This window comes from Rana temporaria, chromosome 7 (assembly GCF_905171775.1).
Source record: "Rana temporaria chromosome 7, aRanTem1.1, whole genome shotgun sequence".
Classification (NCBI taxonomy): domain Eukaryota; kingdom Metazoa; phylum Chordata; class Amphibia; order Anura; family Ranidae; genus Rana; species Rana temporaria.
Genome location: NC_053495.1, coordinates 7,642,408 through 7,665,943, shown reverse-complemented (window position 1 = coordinate 7,665,943; position 23,536 = coordinate 7,642,408). Strand labels below are relative to the sequence as shown.

At 45.8% G+C, this 23,536-nt stretch overlaps 1 protein-coding gene across 1 annotated transcript in view; it reads right to left on the bottom strand.

The window, feature by feature from the left end:
• Positions 1–4,917: 4,917 nt before the first annotated feature.
• Positions 4,918–23,536, bottom strand: part of BSN (bassoon presynaptic cytomatrix protein) — a 144,853-nt gene continuing 126,234 nt past the window's right edge. Inside the window, exons 6-12 of the mRNA XM_040358816.1 lie at positions 20,309–22,517; positions 18,894–19,936; positions 15,787–15,883; positions 13,661–13,786; positions 10,687–10,741; positions 8,836–8,902; positions 4,918–5,488 (exon numbers count right to left, since the gene is read on the bottom strand). Of these exons, the coding sequence (XP_040214750.1) occupies positions 10,701–10,741; positions 13,661–13,786; positions 15,787–15,883; positions 18,894–19,936; positions 20,309–22,517 (3,516 nt within the window). The 3' untranslated portion in view covers positions 4,918–5,488; positions 8,836–8,902; positions 10,687–10,700. The remainder of the gene's footprint in view (positions 5,489–8,835; positions 8,903–10,686; positions 10,742–13,660; positions 13,787–15,786; positions 15,884–18,893; positions 19,937–20,308; positions 22,518–23,536) is intronic.

Here is a 23,536-nt window from a genome sequence, read left to right as displayed (position 1 = left end):
TCTGCCGCATTTAGTAAAAGGGAGAGATATGCAAGAGGATGCACGGGTGATTTTATCAGTTTCACTGCCTTAGTAATTACCACAGGGTTAGAATTAAGGTTGAGACTTGGGGTTAGGGTTGAGACTTGGGGTTGGGGTGTTAGGGTTAAGGTTGAGAGTTAGGGTTTAGGGTTGAGAGTTAGAGTTAGGGTTTAGGGTTGAGAGTTAGGGTTTAGGGTTGAGAGTTAGGGTTAGGGTTGAGAGTTAGGGTTTAGGGTTGAGAGTTAGGGTTTAAGGTTGAGAGTTAGGGTTTTCCCTTGAAGAATAAGGCTAGGACTCAGGAATTGGAACAAGGACCTCCCCCAGAGGTCAAAAGGCGGGTTTTCAGAGGTCAAAGGTCACAAGGCGTGGCTGACCCACCCCCACCAAAGTGTACCGCCTACCCCAACTAAGTCGGGGAATGAACAAGTCAGGGAAAGCGTCTAACCCTAATCCTGAAAACATGACCTGATGGGGCGCCTTGAGGACTGAAGTTGAGAAACACTGAGCTAGAACCTGCAGACGAAGGTGAGCAATGGCGGAGCCAATATTTTACTTATAATAGATGCGGCTGAATAGGTGGAATTGATTGTGGAAGAAGAGACCTGGAAAATGTATCTCACCAAGAACGTCAGTAAAGACCACAAGATGTCTGTGCCATTGAAGAGTTCAGAAATGAGACGAGTCATATCAATTCCTCTTTATTTTGGGGGTCACAGAAGTATCTGCTAGGGTCATCGGGATACTGAATTACAATACATGGGGTGACACATTCAGATACTACAGCAGGACAGACACAAATTACAATTGTCATATCAAGGGTTCAGCTCATTGCACTTACAACTGTAAACTTTAATCTTTTTTTAGATTTTTTAAATAGAATTTATTTATACATAACTTTCCTCTCCCCCCCTTCCCTCCCCCCTCCCCTCTCTAAACTGCTGCCCACCCGACTCAACCAGACCAATATAGAGGGCCACCTGGAGAAGTGGTGGTGCCGTCCCACGGAACGTCCAGGTGATGCCCGCCCCACAGTGGCAGAGAGTCGGCCATAATATATTATCCTATCTCTTTATATGAATATATCTTTCTTTTATACACAAAAAAAGCATAAAGGTTGGCAGATGGACTTATGAGAACGCTGACAACAGCACACGTGGCTATTGGTTGTCATGCTGGATTGTACAGTTGCTTTTTTTTTTTTGTGTTTTTTTTTTCTTTTTTGTTTGTATCACTTATTATAACACCGTAACATTTACACACTGTACATTTATATACAATGGTGGCCAAAGAAACAGCGGACAGAACTGAATATGCAGACTGCAAAATGTCCCCAGACGAATGAATTGGATGTGTGCGCATCCAAGAGTGGTGTCCCTCTCCCCCCGAACACCCCCTGTCTTATCATCCCCCCCTTAATATCTACGTGGCCTTGTAGCTGGGTGGAGGAAGCCAGCAAAAAATTGTACAACCTCCTTATAGCTAGAAATATTTCTCTTCCAGGTTATTAGACAACAAGAACTGCTTGTGTGGTTACAATGCATCCATCAAAGGAGGAGACCTCTAATGTCACGTCTGCTAGAGGCCCATGTACCCCTTGATGTGGACTAATTAATTGATTTCCTGACAATCTCAGGGCTAACCCATCTCTGCCGCCTGATTCAAATTACTATGGTGAAATATGTGCAATCTACAGACAAAAAGATTCACATCCTCACCTTTTCTCAGCTCAGTCCCAACAGGAAGAGGAAGCCCTCCTCACCCTCATATACGAATGGAGATCGTAAAGCGGCACAAAGCTACTATGTCACCCCAATACCTGATATTAAATTATCTTCACTTAAAGGGGTTGTAAAGGTTTGTTTTTTATTTTCTAAATAGGTTCCTTTAAGCTTGTGCTTTGTTGGTTCACTTACCTTTTCCTTCCATTTCCCTTCTAAACGTTTTTTTTCTTTGTCTGAATTTCTGACTTCCTGTTCCTCCTCGGTAAGCTTGCCCCCATCATCCGAGCCGTTCTGGCTGGGGGTTAGTCAGCGTGCTCGCCCCCCTCCCTTTGGACTACGATCTTCACAGCGTCTCCCTGCAGGGATGTAGTCCAAAGGGAAGGGCAAGCACGATGACTAACCCCCAGCCAGAACGGCTCGAATGATGGGGGGCAAGCTTACTGAGGAGGAACAGGAAGTGAGAAATTCAGACAAAGAAAAAAAAACATTTAGAAGGGAAATGGAAGGAAAAGGTAAGTGAACCAACAATGCACTGGCTTAAAGGAACCTATTTAGAAAATAAAAAACAAACCTTTACAACCCCTTTAACTTCTCATTTGTATATTGTGTTCCTGATGTACATTTACAGTTTAGTGATATGTGAATGATAATACCAGATAAGACCTTCTGAACAATGGACATGAAAGACACAAGCAAATCAGACGGATGGAGCTCCTCGGGGTTGGATAACTGGATACCTGGTCAGAATACCCCACCATGAATACCCATTTATTCTCCAACACTTGATGCCAAACATACATTCTGAATGTTCTCTGTAAAGTTTCCCATTGGATGTGAAGGACACAAGAAGATTATTTGTATGGAGCGCCATCTTCAGGGCTGGATAACTGGGCACTTGGTCAGGATACCCACCATCTATACATAGAACACCACACTATACATAGAACATACATTCTGAACATTCTCTCTAAAGTTTCCCAATGGATGTGAAGGATACAAAAAGATTAGTTGGATGGAGCTCCATCTTAAGGGCTGGATAACAGGAGCACCTGGTCAGGATACCCCTCCTGAATAGATGGAATACCCCTTTATTTCCCAAAGCTTGACGCCAAACATACATTCTGAACGTTCTCTCTAAAGGTTCCCAGTGGATGTGAAGGACACAAGACGATTAGTTGGATGGAGCTCCATCTTTAGGGCTGGAAAACAGGGGTACCTGGTCAGGATACCCAAGATGAATACATGGAATATCTATTTATTCTCCAACACTTGACGCCAAACATAAATTTTGAACGTTCTCTGCAAAGTTTCCCATTGGATGTGAAGGACACAAGATTAGTTGGATGGAGCTCCATCTTCAGGGCTTGATAACAGGGGCACCTGGTCAGGATACCCAACATGAATACATGGAATACCCATTTATTCTCCAACACTTGACACCAAACATAAATTTTGCACATTCTCTGCAAAGTTTCCCATTGGATGTGAAGGACACAAGATTAGTTGGATGGTACTCCATCTTCAGGGCTTGATAACAGGGGCACCTGGTCAGGATACCCAACATGAATACATGGAATACCCATTTATTCTCCAACAGTTGACACCAAACAAAAATTCTGAATGTTCTCCGTAAAGTTTCCCAATGGATGTGAAGGACACAAGATTAGTTGGATGGTGCTCCATCTTCAGGGCTTGATAACAGGGGCACCTGGTCAGGATACCCAACATGAATACATGGAATAACCATTTATTCTCCAACACTTGACACCAAACAAAAATTCTGAATGTTCTCTGTAAAGTTTCCCAATGGAAGTGAAGGACACAAGGAGATTAGTTGGATGGAGCTCCATCTTCAGGCCTGGATAACTGGGCACCAGGTCAGGATACCCGCCATAAATACATAGAACACCCATTTATTCTCCAACACTTGATGCCAAACATACATTCTGAACGTTCTCTGTAACGTTTTCCAGTGGATGTAAAGGACACAAGAAGACCATTTGGATGGAGCTCCATCTTCAGGGCTGGATAACTGGGCACCAGGTCAGGATACCCACCATGAATACATGAAACACCCAGCTTTTCTCCAAAGCTTGACCACAAACATTGATTCCTGAAAACGTATCGAGTCATTGAGAAGATGGAACTTTTAACAGAATGTGAATTTCCACACAGCAGACTTTCTGGCTTGACGTGAACATCTCCTTTGATCTACCTTCACCTCATCGATTACACCACGTGCACAGACTGCTGGAAAGGGTTACTGAGAGTCCAGGGATATTTTGGGGAAAATAGTAAAATAAAACCTGTCGTACCAAGAATCTGTCATAAACATAAATGAGATGAAACCGTGCAAAAGTACAAGAATTGCTAGCCATGCATTATGACGTAGAGACGAATCATTGTACAGGCTATATGGCTACTAGCCTTTGGCAAAGTCCTGGGAGAGGTCAAACATGCCACTAACATCATACACACGGGGGGCATTAATATAAACATATCAATCTCAATAGCACATATTATAAATAAATCCATATACATAACATTGAAATGTCGCAAGATATGAACATGGTTTTACCCTCCCCCCTCCCAAAATTTGTTGCATAGACAATCAGACATGATAATCAGTTGCCGCAACCCAAAAAATGGATGGAAGCGCCAAATGGGCAAGACCAGGAGACGGTCAGCTTTAAAGCATGCTCAACAGGACAGGGAATCGCCCAATCAAAAAGCAGACACAGGAGCGACTTTACAATACTGGAGCAATTCAGGGGCTGGGGAGGGGGTAATGTGTAAGGTAACATGCGGCAGAAGTACGGCGCTCTTCCGTCGAAAGGCCGTTTCATCTCTTTGAACGTGCCCGGCTGGCGATGGCTTAAAACTGGAATTACACAGTCAATAGAAAAGGGAGAATGAGGATGACAGGGCCTCATCTCCCCCTCGTTAAGTTATTTTTGTGCTCTTTGACTGCTCTCTATTGCTTCTAGAGATACCCTATGTGCTAATCTGAATCACAAAGAGAGACGTACAAAAAAATAAAATAAAAAAATAATGAGGTGCAGTACGCAAACGCTGAAGAGCAAAATAAATATGAGGTATATGAGTACGTGAATCTGGAATGGTTAAGGCTGCTCTGAAATGAACATAAGTAGAAATTAAAAAGATACAGACATGGGTTTTTTTTTTGCCATTGCAATGGCTCATTGATGGCTTACTGATCGCTGACAGAAATGTCTGGCTGAGGTGGGGCTCAACCAGTCCACACACTGCCTCTCAGAGTCCTATGGCCTCGAGTTTCAGAAGAAATGAACAGTGCTAGGTCCTCGCTTGTCTGTTTTTGCAGACGCCTGGCGCCTTGGATTTGGTTTTACGGCTCCTGGGCGGTGCAGGAGCACAGGATCTTGCCGGCGGGTCAGAAATGGAATGCTGTAGTAGGAGATTTGGAGCCCTCTTTTTCAAAGCTCTTAAGTGGAGATCACGGAAGACATATAAAGGCAGTCCGGAGAAGTGCCAGGTTTTGGAACTTTGAGTATAAGATCATACAGAGAACCAGTGGATTTTGCCTCCCATGGAACATGAGTTACCCCCAAGTGTCCTGTTCCCCCCTTACAGAAGGAATATTTGTTCATATGTTTCATCATGTCTTATAAAGTCTCTCATGAAGAGTCACAGGAAGGGCCTCGTCGAATACATAAATACTTGTTCAGGGGTCACCATCAGGGGCATCCAATTTTCCTTTTCGTAGACTGTAGAAGAGAGAAGCAGTCATTCCTTCATTACCACAATATATATAGAACAGAGTTCAATTCACAAAGATATCGGCCCGAATTCACAAAGCACTAAGGCCTTGTACACACGACCGAACATGTCTGCTGGGAGCTTTTGGTCTGATGTGTGTACACACCATCAGACCAAAATCCCCGCGGACAGAGAACGCGGTGACGTAGAAGACACCGACGTTCTCCAACACAGAAGTTCAATGCTTCCACGCATGCGTTGAATCAATCTGTTTGACGCATGCGCGGGATTTCGGGCCGCTGGTTATACGTCATAACCAGCGGACATGTCCGATGAGTCGTACTAACCATCGGACATGTCCGACGGACAGGTTTCCAGCGGACAAGTTTCTTAGCATGCTAAGAAACTTTTGTCCGCTGGAAACCTGTCCGCTAGGCCAGGAAACCTGTCCGCTAGGCCGTACACACAGTCGGACATGTCCGCGGAAACGCGGTCCGTGTGTACGAGGCCTTACGCCGACGTATCTCGAGATACGCCGCGTAAGTGCAAATATGCGCCGTCGTCACAAACTGAGAAACGCCTAAAAATAGGCTTCATCCGACCGACGTAACTTTCCTATGCCGGCGTATCGTGAGCGCATATTTACACTGGACGCAAGTGGCTCTCCCATTCAAATATGGAAATAAGGGAGATACGTCGATTCACGGACGTACTTGCGCCCGGCGCATAATATACACGGTTTGCGTAAGTCGTACGTCTGGCGTAAAGTTATTCCCCATATAGGAGGCACAACCCATGCAAAGGTATGGACCAGGGAACACAAGCCGTCGTATCTTATGTCGTTTACGTTGTACGTGAATAGGGATGGGCGTAGGTTACGTTCACGTCGTAGGAAGTGATCCGTCGTATCTTAGGGAGTAGTTCCGACGTGATTCTGAGCATGCGCAGTGGGATGCGTCCACAGTACGGCGCATGCGCCGTTCGTTATTCGTATCTTTATGGCGCTCGGCCCATCATTTTCATGGGGTCACGCCTCATTTGCATGGCTCACGCCCACTTCCACTTACACATAGGAAACCCAGCGCAGATTTGGCAGCACTGGCTTTGTGAATCCAGTGCTTGCCTCTCTGCGCTACGTCGGCATAGCGTATATGAGATACGCTACGGCGGCATAAATATGCGCCGATATATGTGAATCCGGGCCATCATATCTACGTAAAAAAAAAGCGACGGGTGGGCATTAGTTTCTGAATCGGCGGATCTCCTCATTTGCATATTCGTCGCGTATACAAATGGAAGCGCCACATAGCGGCCGGTGGGAGATTGCAGCCTAAGATCCGACGGTGTAAGTCACTTACACCTGTCGGATCTTAGGGAGATCAATGCGTAACCTGATTCTATGAATCAGCCGCATAGATACGACGGACGGAACTCAGAGATACCACGGTGTATCAGGAGATACGCCGTCGTATCTCTATCTGAATCTCCCCCACTAAAAGACAATCAATAAATAGCAGTGTAGCGCTTCTAACAATTCATTCATAAATCAATTAAAAACCATACATAATTCACCATAAAAAAGTGTCTCTGTGCTTCAAAATATCCTAACATCCAACCAATTTTAAATGTGTAATTTATAAAAAAAATTGTATCTCAGTGCTACCAACTATTCAGCAATCAATATCTATTTCATCAACAGTGAAGTGTCTTTGTGCTAAAAAATGATAAAGTATCTCTGTGCTCAAAAGTGCTTCAATCAGTCCTTTAATTTTTCACCCCCATTAGAAGCACTCCAATCTCTGGTTTTGCACCACCAGACTTAAAGGAGAAGTACAGCCTAAGCTTGTTTGGCTGTACTTCTCCTGCGGATCACAGAAGTGCAGTTTGTTCTGCACTCCTGTGACCCGTTTTCAGCAGACAGCGGGCTGAAGTCTACTGTCAGGTGACGTCACAAAGCTGGTCCAGGCTCGGGCATGATCGTGCCTCAATCCAATGGGTGCAGTTTGCTCGCATCCAGCAGGGTAAGTCTCACTGTCCATTGACGTCAAGAATTTTAATCGATCAAAAAAATTAAAGATTAATCGAGGAATTAATCTTTAATTTCCCCAGCCCTATTTTTATCACAAAGACACTTCACTGTTGATGAAATAGATATTGATTGCTGAATAGTTCATACCACTGAGATATTATTATAGGAAGTGCTACGCTGTTATTAATTGTTTATCTTATAGAAATAAGATTCTTTTATTTCTTGGTTCCATTTAATGAATACAGAATATCTGCTTAGTAGGTTTCTCTGTTCCCCATTAATGATCGTACATTTTACTTCTGTATTAAAGACTTCACTTTCCTCCGGGACATTTGGCAGTTACCATAATTATAGAGGAAAGGAGCTGCAAAGACATAACAGCCCTTGAAGGACATATTTGCTTCTGTCTGTTGTTATCTCTATATAGTATTCAGACTGGGTCTAGTCCAGGGGTCTCCAAACTGCAGCCAAGGGGACGGATGTGGCCCTTTGCCTGCCTTTATCTGGACCTTGAGGAATTATTCCTCCCACTGACACCAATGATGGGACACTATTCCTCCCACTCACACCAATGATGGGGCACTATTCCTCCCACTGACACCAATGATAGCTCACTATTCCTCCCACTGACACCTATGATAGCTCACTATTCCTCCCACTGACACCAATGATAGCTCACTATTCCTCCCACTGACACCAATGATAGTTCACTATTCCTCCCACTGACACCAATGATAGTTCACTATTCCTCCCACTGACACCAATGATAGCTCACTATTCCTCACACTGACACCAATGATAGCTCACTATTCCTCCCACTGACACCAATGATAGTTCACTATTCCTCCCACTCACACCAATGATAGCTCACTATTCCTCCCACTCACACCAATGATGGGTCACTATTCCTCCCACTGACACCAATGATAGCTCACTATTCCTCCCACTCACACCAATGATAGCTCACTATTCCTCCCACTCACACCAATGATAGCTCACTATTCCTCCCACTCACACCAATAATGGGACACTATTCCTCCCACTCACACCAATGATAGCTCACTATTCCTCCCACTGACACCAATGATGGGGCGCTACTCCTCTCCCTAATACCAATGATGTGGCATTGTTTACTCACAGTCCTGGCCCACCAAAAGTCTGGGTTTGGAAAGTTTAGAGACCCCTGGTCTAGTCCTAACCAAATTTTTAGTTCACCTTCACCCTCTAAACCATTCTCAAGACTTGACAAGTAGAATAACCCTTATCTAACCCAACACCTATGGGAAAAGTACTTCTGTCTCTGTATACCCCGAGGGCAATACTCACTTTTATACCCAGAGTTCAGTGCTGCAGGTATGTAGGAGCCTCATATGTCTCCATCGCTGGATCTCCACTGTGTTGGTTTAGGAGAGAAGACGATTTGGACACATTATCAGTCAAGGTACGTGATGGTGAGAAAAGACACAGACATATCAGAATTTATTTTCATTGTCCCTCCATTGTGCCGCCGCAAAGTGACAATGTGCAGGAGCCGTTCCCTGCAGACAGACGAGGTCAAGACTGGATACCAAGCCCTGAGATGTACATTGTCCAACCCAACCCCCGCTACTCAGTGAAGAGGACTGTCCTTACAGCCTCCAGGGCACTAGATGGTATCATTATCCAACATTTCATATACCAGTATTCACCATTTTTCAAACCACTATTCACCATTTCATAAACCACTATTCACCATTTCCCAAACCAACATTCACCATTTTCCAAAACACGATTCACCATTTCCCAACAATATTCACTATTTCCCAAACCAATTGTCACCATTTTCCAAACTAACATTCACCATTTCCTTAATGAATATTCACCATTTCCCAAATCACAATTCACCATTTCCCAAACCAACATTAAACATTTCCCAATCCACCATTCACCATTTCCCAAACCAACAGTCAACATTTCCTAATCCACTATTCACCATTTCCCAAACCAACATTCAACATTTCCCAATCCACCATTTCCCAAACCAACATTCAACATTTCCCAATCCACTATTCACCATTTCCCAATCCACTATTCACCATTTCCCAAACCAACATTCAACATTTCCCAATCCACCATTCACCATTTCCCAAACCAACAGTCACCATTTCCCAATCCACTATTCACCATTTCCCAAACCAATATTCAACATTTCCCAATCCACTATTCACCATTTCCCAATCCACCATTCACCATTTCCCAAACCAACATTCAACATTTCCCAATCCACCATTCACCATTTCCCAAACCAACATTCACCATTTCCCAAACCACTATTCGTCATTTCCCAATCCACCATTCACCATTTCCCAAACCACTATTCACCATTTCCCAAACCAACATTCAACATTTCCCAATCCACCATTTCCCAATTCACCATTCACCATTTCCCAAACCACTATTCGTCATTTTCCAATCCACCATTCACCATTTCCCAAACCACCATTCACCATTTCCCAAACCAACATTCAACATTTCCCAATCCACTATTCACCATTTCCCAAACCAACAGTCAACATTTCCCAATCCACTATTCACCATTTCCCAATTCACCATTTCCCAAACCACTATTCACCATTTCCCAAACCAACAGTCAACATTTCCCAATCCACTATTCACCATTTCCCAATTCACCATTTCCCAATTCACCATTTCCCAATTCACCATTTCCCAAACCAACAGTCAACATTTCCCAATCCACCATTTACCATTTCCCAATCCACTATTCACCATTTCCCAAACCAATATTCTTCATTTCCCAAACCAACATTCAACATTTCCCAATCCACTATTCACCATTAGCCTATCCCAACCATTTTATTCTGGGAAAAGTAGGGAAAGGGGAATCACTGCTCGATCATAGCTATGATTAAGCACTGTTTGATAGTGTGAAACGCGTCAGCTCTTCTGTCCGTTCTGCTGTGGCATGTATTTTTTATCCTATTTTTTAACGAATAAAGGCTAACTTTTGGAGTGCGGCTTTCCAGAATTTTCTCTCATCCTCATAACCATTTTATTCTCCAGGGTCTCTGCCTAAAAATATATAATGTTTGGGGGGTTTTCTAGCAAAATAAAAATGCAGATTTTTTTTTTTTTACATTTATGACAGAATTGGCCTTACATTGCAAACCTGTAACTCACCTTACAGAGCTCTTTTACCAAAATGATGAAAACTTCTTGCCGAACGCAGACACAGCTGTGGAATAAAGGGAAAAAAGAACATCAATATCACACCAGAATAATAATGGTTCATGTTACATGTTTCCATGTTATGTAATACAGACAATGCACCATGTGTTGTGTCAGAGGCTCGGCCTGAGCTGAGAATATAAGTTCTGTAGGGCTGTGGAATTTAAAGATTAATTCCTCGATTAATCTTTAATTTTTTTGATCGATCAAAATTCTTTTGATTGTACCAGTGTTGCAACGGATCGTAAATGATCCGTGATCCGAACGGGTCACCATATGTGGATCGCCATGGAGCTCCGCTGCTGCCTCGGACATAACAAAGGCCGCGGCTTCGGCCTAGCTCCCGAAGCGGCTGCCATCTTGGTCCACCTGGGGGTTGGCCTAGGTGAACCTAGTGCGAGGCGCTGACGTCATCATCCGGCCTCAACTGCTCGTGTTCTGCTGGCTTCTCTGGTAAGATTAAGCTCTAATCTTCAGCTATACAGTGGGGGGAGATGTCTGTGGATATTACAGTGGGGACTATATATGGTGGTGATCTGAAAAATATATGTGCGTTATAATTAATCGAAATTAGTTGATTAATCGATTAAAAAAAAAAAATCGATTAATCGAACACTTAAATTTTAATCAGTAACAGCCCTAAAGTTCTGCCATGGAAGTAGGCCTTTCACGACAAGGCAAGCAACCCAAGCAATTGCTTGGGGCCCCCGAGCTGGCCTGGGGCCCCAAGCAGGGCCCTTGCCGCACTTCCTATAAATGCTGCAGCTCGATAGAAAGCCTCAGGCGGCTGCAGCGCTGCTGCCTCTCTCGTCACTTCTTCCCCTTCCCTGTAGCGTGGCCGAGCTCCTCTTCCTTCCTCCTGTCAGTCCGGCCAGTACTGCGCGGTACAGGAGATTCAGTTTCCTGTTCCCGGCCGGACCGGCAGGAAGTGCACACTGAGTGCTCACTTCCTTTCAGTCCGACCGGAAACAGGAAACTGAATCTCCTGTTACACGGTACAGTAGGGAGGAGGGGGGGGGGAGTAAAAAGAACGAAGGGAGGGAGGGGGGGTAAAAAGAACATGGGGGGGGGGGAAGAAAAAAACAAGGAGTAAAAAGAACATGGGGGAGTAAAAAAAACATAGGGGGGGGTAAAAAAAGCATGGAGAGGGAGTAAAAAGAACATAGGGAGGGGGGGGGGAGAGGAGTAAGAAGGACACAGGGAGGGGGAGGGTAGTAAGATGGACACAGGGAGGGGGAGGGGAGTAAGAAGGTCACAGGGAGGGGAGTAAGAAGGACACAGAGAGGGTGTGGGTGAACTTAAACTGTATCGCTATGCTGTGGTTCCTGTAGGCTTTGTGTGCGTGCGGGGGGGGGGGGGGGGGGGGTTTGGGGGGCCCTCCATGTCCATTTTGCTTGGGGCCCCCAAATTCCTTCAAACGGACCTGCGATGGATGTTGTCTGTCTGTCGGAGAATGATGTTCCTGCTCCCCGTACTCTATGTGAGCCCTCCTTGGGCTGACTATGAAAGGTTTATGTGACCTGGCTGGAGGCCAAAGTCATAACTCAAAGATCTCCAGGGTTTCCAGCTCTATGATATCCGATGACTATGGAACATACACTCACTTTATTAGGTCCATCTGTTCAGTTGCTCGGTAACACAAATTTCTAATCAGCTAATCACATGGCAGCAACTCAATACATTTAGGCATCTATATGTGGTGAAGACGACTTGCTGAAGTGCAGAATGGGGGGGAAGAAAGAGGATTTAAGGGACTTTGAACCTGGCATGGTTGTTGGTACCAGACCGGCTGGTCTGAGTATACCATCTCTAGGATTTACAGAGAATGGTGGGACAAAAGAGAAAATATCCAGTGAGCGGCAGTTGTGTGGAGGAAAATGCCTTGTTGAGGTCAGAGGAGAATGGGCAGACTGGATGATAGAATAGAAAGGCAACAATAACTCTAATAATCACTTGTTACACCCAAGGTATGCCGAATACCATCTCTGAAAGAACAACATATCGGACCTTCAAGCAGATGGGCTACAGCAGCAGAAGACAACACCGGGTGCCACTCCTGTCAGCTAAGAACAAGAAACTGAGGCTACAATTGGCACAGGATCACCAAAATTGGACAATAGAAGATTGGAGAAACATTGCCTGGTCTGATGAGTCTGGATTTCAGCTGCGACATTCAGATGGTGGGGTCAGAATTTGGCGCATGGATCCATCCTGCCTTGTATCACCGGTTCAGGCTGGTGGTGGTGCAATGGTGTGGGGCAGTGGTGGCTGCTTCATTATGGGTGCCGCCCCGCTAATCCATTCGTCCAGCCCCTAATCTCCATGCAGGGCGCCGGACGCATGGATTTCAATGTTTTTTTTCTTTTTCTGAAGCACATGATTAGAGGCTGATGTTCTAATTGGCTATAAAAAAGGATGGTCTTGGGGCGCAGAGCATTGTGCCCTGAGCCCACCCAGTTGTGTGACATTAGCAAATTAATATTCGTTAATGTCTTCCTGCTTCTCCTCCCAGCCAATCAGAAAATGGGTTCTGAGACCCGATTGGCCCGGAAGTCTTAGGACTCCCGGGCCAATCCGGTTTTAGGACCCCCTTCCTGTTCGGCCGGAAGAAGAAGCAATGGTCCTCAGCAAGCTGGAGCAAGGAGCTGCGGGCGGAGGGGCAGCAACAGCCGCTTCAAGGAGCCCTACCCCAGGTCCAGCACCACCTTGTCATCAGGCGGTAAAGGGGGGGAGGTAGGGGTGGTTGTTTGCTAGCAGAGATCCTAAGGCAGTGTACTGGGGATTATATTATATGGGTGGCTGCAGGTATGTACAGTATGATTGTTGTATGTAATCAATAAATCAAAAGTATTAAACGGGGTCTTCTATATCACAAAGCCCACATTCTACCCCCAGGCCACACTGAAGGGTCCCTGTTGTTCTTTACCATCAGTAAGTTTGCCTGCTTGTTCAGCTGCACCTCCAGGAAGAATTTTGGAGAACATGCTCTCCCCATCGGGTCCGGACTGTCCCGCCGACGGCATTGTTATCGGCTTCTGGCCAATTTTTATACCTGAGAAAAAAAAAATGTCAGAGAGGTCAGAGAGTGTGGAAGGCTGAGAAGGCTGTACAGCGTCTCCCACATGCACCCCCCATCCACCTTCCTCTCTCTTCTACTTATCATATAAAGTGATCACAAGATCCTAACAACGGAAAACTGGAAGTGACTTTAAGACCCCTTTCACACTGGGGCGCGGGCCACGTTAGGGGTAAAGCTTAGCAGCGCTTTACCGCTGTTATAGCGGCACTTGACCACTGTTATAGCGGCGCTTTTTCGGCTGCCAGAGAGGCACTTAACCGCTGTTATAGCGGTGCATTCGGCTGCTAGAGGGGCGATTTACTGCTGTTATAGCGGCACTTAACCACTGTTATAGCAGTGCTTTTCGGCTGCTAGAGGGGCTCTTTACCGCTGTTATAGCGGTGCTTTCGGCTGCTAGAGGGGCGATTTACCGCTGTTATAGCGGCACTTAACCACTGTTACAGCGGCGCTTTTCGGCTGCTAGAGGGGCACTTAACCGCTGTTATAGCGGCGCTTTTGGCTGCTAGAGGGGCGCTTTACCGCTGTTATAGCGGCACTTAACCGCTGTTATAGCGGCGCTTTTGGCTGCTAGAGGGGCGCTTTACCGCTGTTATAGCGGCACTTAACCGCTGTTATAGCGGCACTTAACCGCTGTTAGAGGGGCGCTATACCGTTGTTATAGCGCCACTTAACCGCTGTTATAGCGGCGCTTTTCGGCTGCTAGAGGGGCGCTTTATCGTTGTTATAGCGGCACTTAAATTGGAGGTTCACCCTAAAAACAAGTATATACCATTCAATCCAGCATACTGCCAACATGTACAGTATGCTGATTGACGTTTGACAAAAGCTTGCCCTCCCGGCGCAAAAGGCGCGTCACCAGTTTGCGGAAAAAAGCCGAACGTCGGTGCCCAGGCGCCGTATAGCGCCGACTCGCAGTTCGGCTTCTTTCGGAAACTGGTGACGCGCATTATAGCTGTTATAGTGGCGCTTTTCGGCTGCTAAAGGGGCGCTTTACCGCTGTTATAGCGCCACTTTTCAATGCTGTTTTTTTATTTTACTTGCATGTAATTGGGTAGTCTTTGCAACGTGAACCTTTACCTCATTTACTAAGCTCTGCAGCAACTGTACTTGCAAAGTGCACAGTCTATTTGCCTTTAGTAAATCAACCCCTGCCCAGATAGCAAGCAATTGTGCTGCAAGTTTAAAAATGACTTGCTGAGCTATTGCTAGACTTGCCGGGCTTCACAAGTTTGTTGCACAATTGCAGAAAGTCCGCATTGCGTGACTCCAGATCAACTTTCTTTGCAAACATTCTGCAAGTCTGCTGGAAGTTCTGGTTCGGTTATGTTGTGCAACAGTCATCCCACCACAGGGGGGCACTACTGTAGACTTGCATTGCTCTTGCTGTAGACTCACCACAGGCAACTTTACCATGAAAATTTGCTACAAATTGGAAAAGTGTCAACAAGAATTTGTGCTCTGCAAGTGTACAACTTACCAGTGCAAATGTGCAGCAAGTAACAAGACTTACAATTCAACACTGCCCGTATTTGTTGGCGAGTTTGGCCCCTTTCACACGGGGCGGATCAGTAATGATCCGCCCCGTGAACCTTCGTTTGCTCAGCGGGGATCGCTCCGTTGATCCCCGGTGAGCCGGCGGATGACAGGGCGCTCCCCGCACACTGTGCAGGGACCGCCCTGTCTTTTCTCCGCTCTCCCCTATGGGGGGGATCGGATGAACACAGACCGTCTGTCCGCGTTCACCCGATCATATTGACAGATGGAAAAGTAGGTTTTTCCTCCGTCATACCTTGGCGGATCGGCGCGGGTCGGATGTCAGCGGGCATGTCACCGCAGACATCCGCGGCTCCTTAGAGGAGCACGGAGCGCTGTTCAGGTCTGCCGAAAAAACTGTCAGGCGGACCTGAATGGGCCGCCCGTGTGAAAGAGCCCTTATCCTTGGTATCTGGGTTTACGGCATGCCATCAGCTTACCTGCAGCTGGTCCTGCCACTGGAGCCTGTGGTGCCCTGACTGGAGGAGGAGTCGGTTTTGCAGCAGTCTTGGAACTGTCCACCGGCTCGACTTTTGGCTGGAATGGGAAAGAAGAATAAATCTGTGTAAATGCTTTCTTCAAGTTTCTCTTGAATCTTTCACATATGTGCCTAGTGACAGGACACCGATCGTCTGCTCCCTCTCATCGGGAGCAGCGATCAATGCCGTGTCACTTGTAACCCAGCCCCCCCCCCACAGTTAGAATCACTCCCTAGGACATACTTAACCCCCTTCCCCGCCCCCTACAGGTTAACCCCCTCTCTGCCAGGCACATTTACACAGTAATCAGTGCATTTTTATAGCACTGTTCGCTGTATAAATAACAATAGTCCCAAAATAGTGTCTAAAGTATCCGATGGGTCCGCCATAATGTCGCAGTCACAATAAAAATTGCAGATCGCCGCCATTACTAGTAAACAAATAATAATAATAAAAATGCCATAAAACTATCCCCTATTTTGTAGACCCGATAACTTTTGCGCAAACCAATCGATAAACCCTTATTGCGATTTTTACTAAAGATACGTAGAAGAATACGTATCGGCCTAAACTGAGGAAAAAAATATGTTTTTTTTTATATATTTTTTGGGGGATATTTATTATAACAAAAAGTAAAACAAATATTGCATTTTTTTTTAAATTGTCACTCTATTTTTGTTTATAGCACAAAAAATAAAAAACGCAGAGGTGATCAAATCCCACCAAAAGAAAGCTCTATTTGTAGGAAAAAAAGGACGCCAATTTTGTTTGGGAGCCACGTCGCACGACCGTGCAATTGTCAGTTAAAGCGACGCAGTGCCGAATCGCAAAAAGGGGCCTGGTCCTTTACCTGCATTTTGGTCCGGGGCTTAAGTGGTTAATGTATCCCCCCCAGTCAGCTGTCAATCTGACCCGATGCTCGTTAAAGTGAACAGGTCATTCACTTTAACGAGCACTGGGTTGGTTAAGAGGCATTCTACCTTTGTCTTCCCTTATAATTATACACTATGGCCCAGATTCAGGTACATTTGCGCTTTATTTGCGGAGGCACAGGGCAACGATTTTGCCCTGCGCCCACGCAAATATTTTGCGCTGCCCTCGATTCACGGAGCAGTAGCTCTGTAAATTGCGAGGGCGCGCCGGCAAAATTGCCCGGCGTAAGTGCGCGCAATGTAAATGATCCCGCCGGGGGCGGGAATCATTTAAATTAGGCGCGCTCCCGCGCCGAGCGCATGCTCCGTCTGGAAACTTTCCTGACGTGCATTGCGGCAAATGACGTCGCAAGGACGTCATTTGCTTCAGAGTGAACGTGAATGGCGTCCAGCGCCATTCACGAATCACTTAGGCAAACGACGTCGATTTTAAATCTCGCGACGCGGGAACGTGGGTATCCTATAGCATTGGCTGCGCCTGCTATTAGGATGTGTAACGTTACGCGAAACTACGTAATTTGCGTACGCAGGGCTCGCGCAATGTTGTGAATTGGTGTTAGTATGCAATTTGCATACTATACACAGATCACAATGGGAGCGCCCCCTAGCGGTCATCGCTAGAATGCAGCCTAAAATCTGCGTGGCATAAGAGCCTTATGCCACGCAGATTTTAGGCTGCAGTCGGCGTAGCTATGTTCCTGAATCAGGAGCATTCGCTACGCCGGAGCAAGTAAGCAATTGCGCCGTGTAACCTATGGTTACACAGGCGCAATTGCTTCTTGAATCTGGGCCAGTATTGTCAGGAATGGCATCCCAGTCTTAGTCTGTAGGGTTCAATATTGAGTTGGCCCCGCCCTTTGCAGCTATAACAGCTTCAACTCTTCTGGAAAGGCCGTCCACAAGGTTTAGGAGGGTGTCTATGGGAATGTTTGACCATTCTTCCAGAAGAGCATTTGTGAGGTCAGGCACTGATGTTGGATAAGAAGGCCTGGCCTGCAGTCTCCGTTCTACTTCATCCCAAAGGTGTTCTATCTAGTTGAGGTCAGGCCAGTCAAGTTCCTTAACCCCAAACTCACTCATCCATGTCTTTATGGACCTTGCTTTGTGCACTGGTTCAAACCATTTGGTGGAGGGGGGATTATGGCGTGGGGTTGTTTTACAGGGGTTGGGATTGACCCCTTAGTTCCAGTGAAGGGAACTCTTAAGGTGTCGGCATACCAAGACATTTTGGACAATTTCATGCTCCCAACTTTGTGGGAACAGTTTGGGGACGGCCCCTTCCTGTTCCAACATGACTGCCCACCAGTGCACAAAGCAAGATCTATAAAAACATGGATGAGCGAGTTTGGGGTGGAGGAACTTGACTGTCCTGCACAGAGTCCTGACCTCAACCCAATAGAACACCTTTGGGATGAATTAGAGCGGAGACTGCGAGCTGGCTTTCTCATCCAATATCAGTGCCTGACCTCACAAATGCACTTCTGGAAGAATGGTCAAACATTCTCATTGACACCCTCCTAAACCTTGTGGACGGCCTTCCCAGAAGAGTTGAAGCTATTATAGCGGCAAAGGGTGGGCCAACCCAATATTGAACCCTACGGACTAAGACTGGGACACCATTAAATTTGAACGGAAATTCCGACCGTGTGTATGCTCCATCTGGACTTTTGCTGTCGGAATTTCCACCAAAAAAAGATTGAGAGCTGGTTCTCAAATTTTCCGTCGAAAATTGTCTGTAGCAATTCCGACACGCAAAATTCCGACGCATGTGCAGAAACAATTTGACGCATGCTCGGAAGCATTGAACTTAATTTTCTCAGCTCGTCGTAGTGTTGTACGTCACCGCGTTCTTGACGGAAGAAAGTTCCGAGAACTTTTGTGTGACCGTGTGTATGCAAGCCAAGCTTGAGCGGAATTCCATCAGAAAAACCATCCAAGGTTTTTCCGACGGAAAATCCGATCGTGTGTAATAAAGTTCTAGGCTTTTGTACATTAGCACTGATACTGTTTGTTTAGTGAGATCTACTGGTGACATTTGTAACAAAATTTTATTAACTTTATATTATAAAGAGCCGCACCATCTGTTGGCGCTATATAAATCATGAATAATAATAGTATAATAATAACAATACTTACTGGAACAGTTGATGGAACACTGGACTGCAAGGTCTGTTGTGTTTGTTTTACTGCTTGTTGTGGCGGCGGCGGCTGCTGCTGCTGCGGCTGTTGTGGTGGCTGTTGCTGCGGCTGTTGCGGTGGCTGTTGCTGCGGCTGTTGCTGTGGCTGTTGCTGCGGCTGTTGCTGCGGCAGTTGTGTTCTTGAGGTTGCCTGACCTTGACTCCCTTGTGGCTGCTGCTGAGGTTGTTGCTGTCGAGAAGCTGGCAGTCCTTGGCCTGTAGATTGCTGCTGCTGTTGATGCTGCGGTTGATGCTGCTGTCCCTGTACTCTTGCTGGTTGAGACAAACCTGGTTGATGCTGAGACGGAGGATGAGTTTGGTGTGAAGACGGTTGGTGAGATGTTGGATGCGAGCTCGGCTGATGAGAAGACGGGTGAGAAGATGGTTGTGATGGTCCCATCTGCTGCTGTTGCCTTGAAATTGGTTGCTGAGACTGCGGTCTTGTTTGTTGCGGCTGGACTAATTGAGACTGCTTAGTTTGCTGCGGAATCTGGTGGTGAGGATCCGCCTTTTGTTGCTGGGGTATTTGGGACGGTCTTTGGGACTTCTGTGATTCCGAACTATGGTGATAACTGGATGATTGCCTTGACTGCTGTGAATACTCAGAACCTGGTGGATATCCACCCTGTGACCTTGCATCTGGCTGCTGTGATTTCTTCAAAGACGACGACGGTTGGGAATGTGGTCGAGATTCATGACGCCCTTGGTCCCTGGGATGCGGCTTGGACGATCGCCTTTGCTGTTCCTCTATATGACGGGAAGAGGAATGTCTTCCAGAATCTCCGTGATGTCTATGATCTTTAGAAGAAGAATGGCGAGGCTGAGAATATTCATCATGTTGCCACATATCCTCATCTGGAGGCTCATCGTAATCATGATACGTGTGCTTAACTGGAATCTTTTTCTGAATCGATGTGTGGCTGCCATGATACCTTGACCGCTCTGAACGAGCTTCTCTTGGTTTATCAAACCAATCGGTTTCCTCCTGACCCAAATGATAGGCTTTGGAAACCAAAAAACAAATCACGATCAGCTGTTGTGGCCAATGATGAAGCGTAGATAGACTGAAGCCATGCAACAAATGGACAGGAAGCAGCTGATAACATGCAAAAGTGGTGGAAAAACACCAAAGAAACCAAGAAATCAACTGACTGACAAAAAATAATATCGGGACGCACCATAATCAACGACATGAAACAGAAAAAAACACAAATGAAAAGCCTGAACAGCACCATGCTGACACAAAAATAAGATGAATAAGAAAGGCACATCATGCAAATTCAGGAAGGCATATCATGCTATGAACAGCATGGGGACAGAAAAATGAGACTCTCGATTCCAGCATGCTGAGATCTCACCATTTATAGTGTTTACCTTCACTGTCTGACACAACACAGTGTGAATCGTCCATCATGTAAGCTTCTTCTGGCTTGTATACATGGTTTCTTGGCACCTCCGTTACATGATCTTGTACGTCAGGCAGTGAGTGGCTCGAGCAGAACTGGGGACAACTATCCGCTGGGGGCTGGGACATTCCACCACCTGAACGGGACACAGACTTTCCGACTGGGCTGACGGGACTTTCTTCTTCGGAAGCCTGCGATCGCATTGGGGCTCGTCCCCGACTTTGATTCATAGTGAGCGTAGAAGGTTTGGAGCTTGACTTGTGATATCTGTCTGATGAGTCCCTTTCGTAGGATTTGCTCCTACTGCTTCCTGAATCACGGCTTGATTTTTCCAGACCATAACTGGATGCTGACCTTGATCGGCTTGAAGTATAAATTCTATCGTCTTCTTCTACCATGTCTCTACCTGACATTCCATAATATTTTTGCTGCTCGTACACATTTTTCTTTAGGCCGTATGTTATCTCATCCTGAAGTTTTTTTGCTCTTGAGGACACACTACAGCTGTTGCTCATTGATGTTGTCACTGGATAGGAAGCTGCGAGGTCAGATTCTACATCTTTAGCTTCTTCAATTGGAGAAAATTTGGAAATTTTCTGTTCCATTCCCTGTTTTCTGTGCTTGCTGCGCTTGGATGACACAACAGCTGGAGCCAAATTTTTGGACGGGTGTTTTGGCATTCCCATGCTAGAACCATGTTTATCTACCCGTGACGGGTGTCGAGAATCATTATCTACATAGTAGTAAGAGCCACCAGAAGAATCACGACCGTTACCATCGCTGCTACGTTGATAGCTGTTTCTTCCACGATAATCTGAGCTGTGGTGATCATAACCATCCTCTTCCGACTCTTCCTCTGCTCTGGCATAACAACACGGCTTACTTAAACTATCGCTTTCCATATGACCGTTTTTCTCCTTGATGTGACGGCCATTGTTATTTTGATGATGAGGCTGAGAAGGAGGTTCGACTTTTTGGCTTTCTGATACTGGTGGGTTCTCTTTAGTCAGTTCACTTATATCATCAATCATCACATAGTTTCGAGGGATATTTTGTTCCAGATTTGTGTAATGGGAGTCTGATGTGTAACTATTTGAGGGGCTTTCTGCTCCATTACCTCTGTCAGTCTGCCTTGCATCCCCTGCCTTGTACTGGTCAAAAGTGCTAGCTGCAGTTGTGCTACTGAAGGCCGTATCTGGAGTTGCCGAGGATATGACCACAGTAGGATTTGCTATCACTTCATAATTTGTAGAAACTTTGTGTTCTAGATCAGCCAGGGATGTCTGCCTTGGCTTTTGGTGGCTGCTAAAAGTGTCTGCTTGTGATGGAAAACCTGAGTTTAAAGAAGTTTGTAATGGTGTTTGATTTGCATAGGTAGTGTGGGCTTGATAATTAGGATGTGGTGGTGGCCGGAAACCTGTATGACTTTGCAGGCCTAACTCTGTCTGATAACTTGTTGTTGGGGCAATGTTGTGAGTCTGATATGAAGTTTGTGTAGGATAATTAGATATTTGAGTCTGAAAGCTATTTTGAGATGGACCATTAGTAGATACAGGATATTGGGATTGCTCGAATCTGGTTTGTTGGAGAGACGTAGTGACTGGGGTAACTGTTTGGCCGGTGGTGTACTGGTAGGAGTTAGATATGTAAGAGGAAGCTGATGTTTGAAACTGCTGTGGATTCTGTAACTCTGAATATTGAGGGGCGGGGCCTGTCCTGTTCAATAGGTTGTTGCCGTCATAACCAGAAATCCGAAGATTGTTGAGTTCACTGTCTGACATGTAATCCCTGTTTTCACCCATAGATCTGAGGTAAGGGACATCTCTTCTACCACCCACTTCCTTCACCACAGACTCCTTCCTCTGATAGATACCAAGCTCTAGATATTTTAGTTTAGCATCAATCTCCTTCTCTTCTTCTTCCAGTTCTGCTTGCTGCTTGCGAAGTTTTGTCGATTCTTGCTCTACAATCTTCAGGTCATGGTCGAGAGTTTTCATAAAACCAACTTTTGGTAGCTGAATTGGTTGCCCTGTTGTCATCCTCTGATTGAGATTCGGCATGTACATTTGGGTGTGCGCCTGACTTGTGGTGAGAGGAAGATGAGCTTCTTCAGGAGGTGGACTGGGTAGAGTCCGCTTCACTTTGCGTGTCAAAGTATTTGGCTGGAAAGCTGAAATCTACAATGAATAAAATACATGTGTAGACTGCCAAGGTATTCACAATTAACAACAAGCTAACTATTGTCCAAAAAAAGAAAGAAAATAAGTACAGTGGAACCTCGGATTGCGAGTAACGCGGTTAACGAGCGCTTCGCAATACGAGCACTGTATTCTTAAAAATCGTAACTCGGTTTGCGAGTGTTGTCTCGCAAAACGAAGACGATTCAGGCCAAAGCAGTACCGCGTTTGGCCTGAGGTGGGGGGCACCGGATCCAAGCTGAACGCAGCCGATTGGCACCGTTCGGAAATGCACGAAAAGGCCTGAGGACAGCTCAGCTGACCTCTGCAAATCTCGGGAACAAAGTCTTTCCGAGTTGTCCTCTGGGTTTTTCGGACATTTCCGAGATTCTCCGGCGCCCCCCTGCCTCTGGCCGCATGCGGCATTGCATGCCATTGAAGTCAATGCGGAACAAATTATTTTCGTTTCCATTGACTTTAATGGGAAAACTCGCTTTGATATGTGAGTAGTTTGGATTACGAGCATTCTCCTGGAACGGATTATGCTCGTAATCCGAGGTTCCACTGTAAGTGACTTTTCCTAAGGCAACTGAAAACTGCTAACAAAATCTATGTAACTGATAAATCTGTTTATTGAAGGAAAACCAAATGGTGTCATCTGTAAACTATATATCAGGGGTCTTCAAACTCTCTAAACAAAGGGCCAGTTTACTGTCCTTCCGACTTTAGAGGGGACATTGGCAAGTGGGAGTAGAAAATCCTGGCATCAATGGACGTAAACAATGTCCCATCATTGGGGGGAAAAATATTGGGGGGGGGGGGGGAAATAGTGCACCACTGTTGGTGTCAGCGGCAGGAATAGTGTTTTATCATTGTTGGAGGAATAATGCCCCACCGTTGGTGCCAGTAGGAGGAAATGTGCCCCATCTTTGGTGTTAGTAGGAGCAATAGTGTCCCATCATTGGTGTAAGTGAGAGAAATAGTGTCCCATCATTAGTGTGAGTGGGAGGAATAGTGCC